The following is a 12,336-nucleotide window of genomic DNA, read 5'->3' as shown; positions in this document are numbered from 1 at the left end:
GATACTTTGGCTCTCGCTGGAGGAGTGACCCGGAGCTTCACCACCTCTTACAGTCATGACTGCCACTGAGGAAGAGTAGTCAGTGACTTCCTTCTGAGCAGATGCCCCAGGGTGCCTCGGTCACACCACTTTGCTGGAGGGATCCTTAGATGGAAAGGTACAGTACAGTAGTCATTCACCAATGCAGATAGCTCATTCATTGCTCCTCTGTGTGTGCAGCTGCTGGCGGGCACGGTAGTATTGGCAGTAGACGCGGCTCTGCTTCTAACCTCCACCGCCTGATGTAGACAGAGTTTGTGTGTGTAGATGCCAGCTGGCTTGCAATGACATTGTTGTGTGTCCTGTTCTAGGGGACTACGGATAACACGTCCAACAAGAGGATTCCTCCGAAGAGAACTGACCAGCTCTGAGGTCTGAAGACGTTTTAGGAAGCTTACGTTTTTTTTCCAAAACAAAATATTATGTACATTGTAAGTTATTGAGCGATGAACTTCAAAAATTTTAACTTCTGATCTCCCTAATACGGATTTTTTATAATAAATACTTTGATATGTATTGCACATCTATCAAATATGAGGGACAATGCTAGGTTCTTAACATGTATTATCTGTTACCTCATTTAATCATGACAGCAACTCTTCAGGAAGGTACTATAATCTCCATTCCACAAATTGGGAAATGGAGGCATAATCAAATAAATAGCTTGCCAAAGTTAGCACTCCTTGTTCTGAGTCTCATTGACATTGACACAATGTCAAATCGCCCGCACTCTACCCTCCTATCTTTTGCATTTGTACTCTGCCTGGGGATTAGATCAGTTACCCATGTACCAAGTTCAAGCACACTTCGTTTACGTGAAGATTCCAATGAGTACTGTATTTGCAATTGTCTTTTATCTTGAGTTCATTTTGAGGGATGACAGCTGTCATTCTTATCATGGACTAGATCAAAACACATCTGTCATTTAGCCCTCAGAGCTCTAGAACACTGAAGAAATTTATCTTTATGGACTCTTTCTGGAGTAGGTCATTGTTGATGTGAAGGAGGGACATAACACTACTAATTTCGCCTTACACTTCCCACCTTCCTATGCATACGTGGAAAAATGCACACGTTGATGAGAAAAATCAAGCAAAAGACTTCGCTTGTATAATCTCCAAATATCCCTGCCTCTTGAAAACAGCAGGTCCATGTCCTTGGTGCTTGCCAGGGTGAACACAATGAAAACAAAGAACTTAGCTGAGGAGGATCATCTCCTGGAGGGAGGACTTTCTTATTCTTTTATTATTAGTTAAAATAATAATTTTATTAAATGAACTCATTTGTCATTAACTAATAAGGGTGAGAACATTTAATAGGTAGTGGTTATTTTTGTTTGTTTGTTTCTTAAAAAATATTTTTTATTGATTTTTTACAGAGAGGAAGGGAGAGGGATAGAGAGTCAGAAACATGGATGAGAGAGAAACATCGATCAGCTGCCTCCTGCACACCCCCCACTGGGGATGTGCCTGCAACCAAGGCACATACCCTTGGCCGGAATCGAACCTGGGACCCCTCAGTCTGCAGGCCGACGATGCTCTATCCACTGAGCCAAACCGGTTCGTGCAGGTAGTGGTTATTTTAAATATGGGAGGAAGGCTCTGAAGTCAGACTGCTTGGATGAGAAATCAGAATCTAGATTCTTGCGCACTAGCTGTGTGAACCTGGGCAAGTTACTGAAGCTCTTTAGGCCTCAGTTTCCTCACCCCAAAAGGGAGCGATACTAGTGCTTGCCTATTAGGGTTGTAGTGAGGACGATAGACCAGCTCAAGTTAAATGTCTAGCATGTGCTCAGTACACAGTGTGTGTCAGATACTGTATTATTATTATTTTTTTACCATGGCAGGTCCTGAACGGAACATCACAGGTCTTGTATTGTCCCATCCTCAGTGGAACTGATGTTAATAACATTCCAATCCCTTTCAATTCAAAACTCATGGGTGATTTTTCTAAGGGCTTTTAATCAGATTTCAGACCCATCCCTCGAGTAAACACTGATTTGAGGGATGAAATGAATGGCAGGGATTTTGTTCTTTGGTTAAAACAACACTTGAAAGGCATTAAATAATTATTCTATCTTGTTAGTTTAGTGTGTGTGTGTGTGTGTGTGTGTGTGTGTGTGTGTGTGTGTGTTTGTGTGTGTGTGCGCACGCGCGCACGCTCGCAAATGCAGATAGAAACTGTCTATAGTTGGAAATGGATTTTGCAAAGGTCATATCATGGCTTCATCTTTGAAATGGAAGAAAACATGTGTCCCACACTTCTTTTTATAAAATGGTGCCAATATTAGAAATTGTCCAGAAGCTGAGCTCAAGCCATGCCGCTGCCTTTGGAGCACAGTCACAGTGCGGGTGCCAATGGCCACACTGCGGTTACAGGAGATGGAAAGAGGGGGATGCTGATGCAGCTTGTGGTTCCACCCCAGGGATCCGGCTGGACTAGGTTACACGAGGACCCGTCATTGTTCTCTGGGGTCTGCAATCACTCAGTGCAAAACAACAGGGTCCGCTGCATGAATGAGATGGATGTGATATGAGAGCGAATTAGCCCAGTCTTTCTGAAAGCGTTTTTGCTCCTGATAAAGGGGGTTCCTTCGCCTGATTAAACTGAGGAATCTGCATGCTATTGGCTATTCTTAGGGATTCATAATACGTGTATCCATCATTCAGGTCTTGAAGTCCTACCATGAACAGGCTCATTTAACCTTCACCCATTAAATTGGACTTAAGACCCAATCCCTCCCACAGCAACATCTATTCCATTCACAACTTTATTGAAGGTACTTTGAGAAACAGCAGCTTAAACAAGGAGTTTTATAAAACTTCAGTCATATTTTAACACCCGAATTCAACTAACAGCCATCAATTTTATATATGAACTAGAGGCCTGGTGCACATATTCATGCACCAGTGGGGTCCCTCAGACTGGCCTGTGGGGATTGAGCTGAAACTGGCTCTCTGATATCCCCCAAGGGGTCCTGGATTAGGAGAGAGTTCAGGCCAGGCTGAGGGACCCCACCAGTGCTTCACTGGGGCTGGAGAGGAACCACGGGAGGGCTCTAGGGTGTGTCTCTAGCCCGTCTCACCCAGTCCCAATCGGCCGGGCCCCAGCAGCAAGCTAACCCACCAGTTGGAACATCTGCCCCCTGGTGGTCAGTGCACGTCATAGCGACTAGTTGGACGGTCAGACACTTAGCATATTAGGTTTTTATTATATAGTATAAATCCATATCTATTTTCTAAAGAAGAATACTTCTATGTAATAGTCCCTCTCTCCCCCCCCCCAACTCCGCCCCACACACAAATAGCTACCAAAAGCAAAATGATCTCAGAGAGAGAGACACAGAGATAAACTAGAAGGTAGGCTGGTGGGTGGCAGAGTAAGTGGAGAAGGTCATAGATGCCTTTGGGAGGAGTTGTGGTGTTTATGACAACAATGAGATTTGAACACAGGAGGATTAAAACTCCTAAAAGAACACCACTTTTTGTGAAAAATAAACATCGTGTGTAATTGCAAAATAAAGATGATGAAGAGTCAGTTTTTGTCTTGAACTTGTCTTTTCCTAAGCATGTTTGAAAGTAGTATTGATGATGACTTTGCCAAGTGCAGGTTCTATGCAGACACATGACTTTGTCAAGCGTTCACTAGCTAATGAGATCCTTTCCTCAAGTACATTGCTCCAAGGGACGAGAGCAGACTTTGTGAATGTGCCCTGAAGAGGGAATGGTCCACCTTGCTGATGAATAGGCATGGTGGGGGAGGGGTTCTGTTCCCAGTTTTCTTCTTCTCAAGGGGGGAGGGGATTGCAACAGGTCTGCTTTGGTTCAGCTGTGGGAAGTGCCCAATCACTGAAGGGTCAGACCCCCTTCCAGGAATATCTCAGGAATGAAGGAGTCCTCAGGAGGCCACCCCAGCACCCCAGAAAGAGAAGTCCCCGTTAAACTCTAGATGGCGCCCTCATCTCTGGCTCTGCTCTTTTGCCCTGTGATCAAATCACGGGTCCCCTATAGAGGGGAAAGGCCATCAGTGCATACAAAACAGCACTCTCTGAATTTCCCTTTTCTCCACATTTTGAGTGAGGCTTAAGGCAGGCATAGAAGTATTTCTACCATGCCCGTGGGGGGGCCAATCTCTGTCAGAAGGTTCAACTCTATTTGCCGTGACTCCAGTGGCAAGGAGAGTTTTTGTTCTGACGATCAGAATTCCAGCAGACGGTAAATGTTTCTTCATGCTGAGAAGTGGAAATTCAATAATACTTTCCTGGGTTCATGCTGAGCAGCAAAAACGAAATGAATGTGGGGAGGGACCGTGATTTGAGCACTGAATCAGCCGGCCCGATGTTGGCACCACCAGCTTTGATGCTAAGGCCCTTTCCTGTCTCTACCCCATTCTCCAGGGTAAGGAGACTGTTTTTATGTTTGCTCCTAGACTGTTTTGTGCTGCCATCCTTTGTTTACCCTAAGAAACTCTGAGATCTTAAACATCTCTGTTGTGCTGCGTGTACATTATGATGCCACTACAGCACCATTTGCTGAAAGTCTTCCCGTGTCAGCCTAGCTCAAAAGGCAAAGTTGGTGTGAGTATTCTGGAGCTTGTAGCAATGGAATCACTAATCATCTTGAGCACTTTTTCTTCTGTAAGCAAGCCACAGGTTTCAGAGAGGGTTCCTAGAATGGAAGCCCCTCGAGGGCAGGGATTTCTGTCTGTTTTGTTCATGGTGACATCAGCAGGACACGGTAGGTGCTCCAAGAGGCCTCTGAATGAATATTACTCTATAGGCCAGTGATGGCGAACCTATGACACGTGTGTCAGAGGTGACGCGCGAACTCATTTTTTTGGTTGATTTTTCTTTGTTAAATGGCATTTAAATATATAAAATAAATATCAAAAATATAAGTCTTTGTTTTACTATGGTTGCAAATATCAAAAAATTTCTATATGTGACACGGCACCAGAGTTAAGTTAGGGTTTTTCAAAATGCTGACACGCCGAGCTCAAAAGGTTCGCCATCACTGCTATAGGCTGTCACATGTATATGCAGCTAGGAGCTCTCTGTGATGTTTCCGACTAAGACCCTGAGTAAACATAGTTCTACTGTCTTTCTATTATGTATGATTTTGTAGAGAGGGTCTAATCTATGATTTAGTAGAAGACATTTTAGTAGTATGTTTCTTTGTAAAAAGTTGTGTCACTCAAGCCTGATCATAATAGAAAAATTAGAAAGTGTCCATAACCAACAAGAAATAAAGTAGCCATGTTTATACTGCTCATAGATAATCACTGCTATGGTTTAAATGTATGTTCTTACAGAGTTTCCTGTGCATATATGTATATGTTTTTATAGTAATAAGGTTAGATCATCTATACTGCTTTTTTATTTGCATGCACCTCCATTTTTATTAATAGACATCTATATCATATTTCCATAATGCCACAGTAGGATATTTAATTCCCTGTGATTGTACATTGAAGTTGCTTCTGATCTCCTTGATCATAAACGCCATGCATTTTCCTGTTATTGGATGAGGTTGGCACAGCTGGTTTCTCTCTTGTTTAATGGAGCCATCCCCCCAGTCCTACTCCTGCAAGTGACCTGTCCATCACACTCCTGCTGGCCCTTCCTTGGGAGCAGAGTAGCCGCAGAGAGAACTCGCGTTCCAGGCAATGATTCAGCATCTCTGCTCCTCCACACCTTTCACCTCATTATAGTCACTTAACCAGGTTTTACCTTGATTCACCTTCACATTGTCTCCAGCAGGAGCAGGAAGGGGAAGAGGTGGGGCAGAGGGTGGGGATATAGCAGAGGGGAGCAGAGGGAGGAGTATCAATTACCTTCTTCTGCGCACAGATCTGCAGGTTAGACGGTGTGCTTTTCTTATTATCGACAGTCCACACTTTATTCAGATTTCCTTGGTTGTTACCTAGTCTCTTTCTTCGGTTCCAGGGTCCCACCCAGAATAACACCTGACATTTAATCACGCGTTTTCTTAGGCGCCTCTTGGCTGTGACAGTATCTCAGCCTTCCCTTGTTTTGGGTGACTTTGACAGGTTTGGGGAATACCTGCCAGGTATTTTGTAGAATGTCCCTCAATTGCGACTCATCTGATGCTTTTTCATCATTAGAATGGGGTTATGTATCTTTGGGAGGAAGACCACAGAAGTAAAGTGCTATCTTCATCACATAATTTGCATTTTCATCATGTAAAATAAGGGTGTATACTACCAACACCACTTATCACTGTTGACGTCGACCTCAATCTCCTGGCAGAGGAGGTGTTTGTTAGATTTCTTCACTGTAAGGTTACTCTTGGTCCCCTTCCCAACCTGTACGCTGTGGAAGGATGACACTATCTCCAGCCCACACTAAAGGCTCCTTCTCCTTGAGGGAGTTTCTTCAACATGAATTATTTGGAATTCTTTTGCCTTAAAAGTGTGTCTACTCTCCCAAAATTATTTACTTGTTCCAGTATGTAGTTATCTCCGTATAAAGCCATGGATGTTTATTTTGGGTTATACTTCCATACTACTGTGTTTATTTTGATGCTTAAATCATTCTAACTTTGGCCATTTGGGGGCTCTTTCATTTGTGGCGGGGCGGGGAGCCCTTTGTCCTGTCTTTCATTGTTTTATTTTGTTTTTGCACTTTATTACTTTTCTGCCACTACAAGGTGCTCCAGGTTCATCTTGTTCTCTAGTCCCAGAAACAGCCATTTCTACAAGGAATCCTGGATCCTTTCATTGGAGAATAGTATTAGAAGCCAACGTCTGGGGACTAGGAGTGCTTGTTGCTACCGAGACTTCTAGACTTGTAGCTACTTCATCGCTTCCAGAACTTTCCAGCTAATAGACCAAGAAAATGTGTGTTTATGTGTCCATCTATATCTACATTAAGTGAAACTTGAATTCATACAGCCACTTGGACCATTCTGACCCTTCCACTTGTGTACTCCTCTCCAGCAGTGAGAACCCTGGCTCTCACCAGCATTTATTCATGTATGTGGTTGTTCAGTTCCAGTAGACACATAGGGTAGTACTGGAATTGTGAACTAGTCCTCCCAACAATACTATCTACCCATATACAGTACATGTTTGCAGCCTTGCTGGTCTTTAGTCTAAACCATGGTCGGCAAACTGGGGCTCGTGAGCCACATGCGGCTCTTTGGCCCCTTGAGTGTGGGTCTTCCTAAGCCTTAGGAGTACCCTAATTAAGTTAATAACAATGTACCTATCTATATAGTTTAAGTTTAAAAAATTTGGCTCTCAAAAGAAATTTCAATCATTGTACTGTTGATATTTGGCTCTGTTGACTAATGAGTTTGCCGACCACTGGTCTAACAGAATGCACTAACATCCAGTTCTTTAGGTGAGTGTCTTTTTGCCACACGCTATTTACTAAGGCCGTTTCCTACATTCGTAATGCCGTTAAATTGTTTTGTTATATCCTGCATTTCACTCTGTGATTCCTAACCTCCGAAATTATTTTTAAAATTTGCATCCATTAAGGTTCACACCTTGTGCTGCAATGTGTTCTGGATTTTGGTGTATCCACCTCCACAGTACCATTCGGAATAGTTTCGCTGCCCTACAAATCCTTGTGCTCCGCCTGCTTGAATCCCCCTCAACCCTTCGACCCACTGGCCATCCCTCCCTGATCTGTTGATCATTTCTATTGTTTTCCCTTTCAGGTGTGTCCTCTAAGTGGAATCATTCAGTGTGTGGCCTCCTCAGACTGGCAGCTTTCACTTAGCGGTACACACAGAAGACTTACCTAAGTCTTCACACGGCTTGGCTGCTCTTTGCTTTTAACCACCAAATGACACTCTCTGGTATGAATGTTCGGCAATTTGTTTCTTCATTTAACTATTGAGTGACTTCTTGGTGGCTTTCAGGCTTTGGCAATTGTGAGTGAACTTCTATAAAATTCATGGACGGGTTTTTATGTGGACATAAGTTTTCAAGTCCGTAGGGTAACGATCTAGGAGCACAACTGCTGGATCACAGGGTACAACTATGTCCAGCTTCGTAAGAAACTATCACACCGTCTCCCAAAGTGGCTGCACCATTCTGCGTTCCCACCAGCCAGAGAGGGCGTCCTCACCAGCAATGAGTATCATCAGATTTACAATTTTTATTTATCCATCCTAGTCGGTGTGTAGTGTATATATCACCATTGTTTTTTTTAAATATACTTTTATTGATTTCAGAGAGAAAGGGTGAGGGAGAGAGAGATAGAATCATCAATGATGAGAGAGAATCATTGATCGGCTTCCTCCTGCATGCGCCCCCCTGGGGATTGAGCCCACAACCTAGGCATGTGCCCTTCACTGGAATCGAACCTGGGACCCTTCAGTCTGCAGGCTGATGCTCTATCCACTGAGCCAAACCGGCTAAGGCTATCATCATTGTTTTAATTTGCAAATCCCTAGTGACAAAAATTGTTGAGCATCTTTTCCTTTGCTTTTTTGCTATGTGTATATTGTCTTTGGTGAGGGGTCTGTGCAGATCTTTTGTTCGTTTGGATATGAGAGCTTTATAGATACATTTGCAAAATTTTCTCAAGGATGTACTCTGTATTAACAGTTCACGATTGCCTGCCACATCGCAACCCCGAAAGCTTACAGACAATGCTGAATGCTGGTTGATGACATGGCTCGGCTCACTTCTGTTTGCCTTGCTCTTCCCCACAGTGACCCCACTGCACCCTCCTCTTCCTTCCCCCTATTCTTCATTAGAAAAGAACTTTACATTCATTCTGGGCTCATCACTGTTTCTCTCTTGGAATTTGTCTTTACTTAAGGTGAGTGGCCAAGGTGATAATATGTTTATTCATCTGTCTGATTCATCTGTCTCCCTAAGACTCCTGGGAGACTTTCACTCTGTTTGTTTCCTGGTTTTGAAGACAACAAACAGGTCTTGGGGTGAGGAGATTGTCGGGGCCTTGCTGCGCTAACGGCTGTCTGTCTTCCTTTGCATGGCCGCCAGTGATCAAGCCTCCGCTGCGCCACTTTAAACGCCCCGCTTATGCATCCAGCTCCTACGCACCGTCGGTCCCCAAGAAAATGGAGGAGCACCCTGCAAGGTACAAGATGCTGGATCAGAGGATCAAATTGAAAAAGATTCAGAACATCTCCCATAACTGGAACCGGAAATAGGTCAAGAGAAAGAGAGGGGGTGGACGAGGGCCCAGTCTCTGCCTCTCAGCACTCACCAGCCACCAGGTATACCTCCAAAGGGCTGGGGGTGGGGGAGGGGGAAGGGCCGGTGCCATCATGGTTGAGCCACCAGGGCAAAGAGAAGCTGTATGTGATTTTCCCTTTAGTGTTCTGCTATAAACTAATCAGTTGCTGGATTTGGGGGTCAATGCAGACCCACCAGCAAACCAGTAAGCCGGTTGACTCATGTGGCTTTTATTGCTCTAAATCTTTCAAAGTCTAAATTGGACTAAAATTAACACGATGCAACCTGTTCACAAAAGATGAAATTCCTCCCCTTGATACTATCTTTGTCCCTGGAAGTTGACTTGCTCCACTAAGATTATTGGTTAGTAATCATTGTATTTCAGAACTGCACTTTTAAAGCCATCTTCCTCGATTTTAAATGCAGTGTTTAAAAGTCAAATAAACATGTCCCTTTCCAAGTAGAGGCACTCAAAACAAAAGTTGTGCTTCTGAATGGAAGCAGTCTTAGTGGAAAAAGAAGACTTAGGAATTGAGTGTTCATAGATATTTCTGAACGTGGGCTTACTGAGCAGATCCAGGTTCAAAGTAAAGACCATTGCTTGGTTCTCATTGCGTGCCTCAGGCCTAATAGACTCGTGTAAGGCTGTGAGCGTTTGCAGGAGAAAGGAAGATGACCCTGACCTTCACTCACAGCAGACAATGCTAGGGAGCAATGAGGTGCTCAGGCCTCAGAGAGTCTAGGTTTGAAACCTACTCCAGGATATGTCCATTTGGTCCTGTGATCCTGGGGCAGGAGGGTATTAAATGCTGAAGGTAATTGGAATTTCTTAATTTCACATTTCTCTGTAAGGTTGAAAATACCTTTAAGTTTGAAGATGATGAAATTTCACATCATCTTCCTAACAGACCACATTGATGAGTCCTTCGGGAAATCAAATGCTCTCACAGATGTTGGTGGAATGGAAATCTGCACCTCCCATCTCATTGTGGCGGCGTTTTTAGCCCAACTGGGTCTCTCCTAGAGTTTTGTTGTTGTTGTTAATCCTTACGGGAAGATCTTTTTTCCATTGATTTTTAGAGAGAGTAGAAGGGAGGGGGGAGGGGAGAGAGAGACATTGATGTGAGAGAGACACATGGATCGGTTGACTCCCACATTGGCCCCAACGACCGTGGTACGTGCCCTTGACCGGGAATTAAACCTGAGACCCTTTGGTGTGCAGGCTGTCACTCTAATCACTGAACCACACTGACCAGGGCTCTCCTAGAGTTTTTACTTTGGCATTAAATTCACAGAAATGTAAGGAAAGGTTCAAGGCCAGAAACAGCTTTCGATCCCTTCAGAAACAGTCTGATGAGGGGGAACTTCAGGCTCACTGTCAGGCAGCTCTGATCTCCAGTCCTGTCCTGTCTGTGCTAGTTGCAGGTCCTCAATCTAATGGCATAATCAAGCCTCAGGTTGCTTATGTAGAAAGCGGGATTTGTAATGTCCACTGTGCCTTTGGTGATGAGGATGAAAGATAAGGGAAGTTCTGATGCCATAGCTAAGCCCGGCCAGGGACAGGGGCACAACAATGAGGATTCCGTACCCAGGAAAATCTCTCCAGGACCCCACTCCCACCCCCGCCCCCCAAAGAAGGAGCTGTGCTTGATGCCACACCTCTGGGCTCTGATTGTGAAGGGTTTCAGGTCCTCGCCTTCCATTCTCCGAAGTTCATTTCCAATAAAATGGCGTATGCAGTTGAACCAGTTAAAGAATTTAGTGCCCATCATGCTACTAAGCGATTTATTTAAAATATGCTTTGTGATAGTATTTCAGGGAAATTTAATTACTAGACAAAAAGGAAATGCTTTGTTAGGGACGCAATTGTAATTCTTAGCTCCCAGTGTGGTGCCTGAGCAAGAGGACCCTTCTGCAGGCTGGTGGTCCCTATTCCACCTAACTTAGGTTAACTCAACAGGCCACTTCTACCTGTTTGTAGACAGGTGCCTTCGTGCTTGCTGCACACAGCCCTTTGGCCACACAGTGAACCTGCCCCTGCGGTAGTGGCTTCCTTGCTATCCAATGGATTATGGACAAAAAAAGGGGCAGTGTAATAAATGTAGCCCAAAGTAACCTCACAGGGTGATCTGGTCATACATTCCTACTGGGCAGGTCATGCCATGGTGGATAGTCATGCCACAGACATGTCATTTCTTTAGTAAAAAGTTTCCCTTTGCTGTAAGCAAGCCCTGTCCATTGTTTCTGTGCATCTAGGTTAAGGCCTTTGAAATGCCTCTTTTCTGGACCCCTCAGAAGCATAACCACCCTCAAGGATGCACATGATCTTATTAACTATCCTGTCATCCAGTCCTTGCCTTTTTTTCTCCCACATCTGTGTGATCTTCCTTACCTCCCCCTTCATTCCAAAGGCACAAACAGGCTGCACACAGTCTTTCTGGGAAGTGTTTTTCTCAGTCTGTTGAGGTCTTGCTTCCAGGCATATGCTCTGTTTGGCTCAAATAAATGCTAATAAACTCTTATAAAATTTTTTAGAAGTAAATGTCAACATAAGAACACCCAAACCTGCAGGATATTTTTATGAGTTCTTACATCAACAAGATCAACCCCTGCTGATGTTCCCCATTTATCCCAATACCTCCAGGGTCAGGTAGAGAGGTCAAGGTGACTGTGCTCTCTTGACTGTTTCTTGACGTTGGAAGCCATGATCCTGGTGGAGAAAGTTAGCTCCCTCTGTATTCTTTGGTCCCAAGATGTTATTTCAACCTTTGCTAATGTTTTCATTGAGCAGATGCCCAGATATTGAGATTCTGCATTGCTTGTAAAATGTCTACCATGTTAATTGCATGATGCGTTGTATAGAAATGCCAAATTATATATTCTTATAGCAAATAAAAAGATGCTTTTAAAGGACTTACTTATATGTGAGTCATTCTTTTCTTCTCCAGAATTCTGGGATTCATTGGGAAAGAGTTAGATTTCCCTTGTGCTTGGCACTATTCAGTTCTGAATATCTTGTCATGAGGAATAGTATAACTTACCCTTTTCAATTTGCTTCCTGATTGTGTAGGCAATAGCTTTTAAAAAAAGTTATCTACACCACAAACTCAATACATTAAT

The 12,336-nt window shown here is 43.8% G+C and overlaps 1 protein-coding gene across 5 annotated transcripts in view; it reads left to right on the top strand.

Moving 5' to 3' along the window:
• Nucleotides 1-12,129, top strand: part of PDE1C (phosphodiesterase 1C) — a 298,902-nt gene extending 286,773 nt beyond the window's left edge. For 3 of the 5 annotated variants that reach the window (XM_059712696.1, XM_059712698.1, XM_059712699.1), the window contains one exon: nt 9,022-12,129. In XM_059712696.1, the coding sequence (XP_059568679.1) occupies nt 9,022-9,191 (170 nt within the window). In that variant the 3' untranslated portion in view covers nt 9,192-12,129. Of the gene's footprint in view, nt 1-350; nt 703-9,021 lie in introns of those variants that run through there. The other 2 variants (XM_059712701.1, XM_059712697.1) reach the window with 1 other exon arrangement.
• The last annotated feature ends 207 nt before the right edge of the window (nt 12,130-12,336 follow it).

This window comes from Myotis daubentonii, chromosome 10 (assembly GCF_963259705.1).
Source record: "Myotis daubentonii chromosome 10, mMyoDau2.1, whole genome shotgun sequence".
NCBI classification, from domain to species: domain Eukaryota; kingdom Metazoa; phylum Chordata; class Mammalia; order Chiroptera; family Vespertilionidae; genus Myotis; species Myotis daubentonii.
This window is presented reverse-complemented; position numbering and strand designations above follow the sequence as displayed.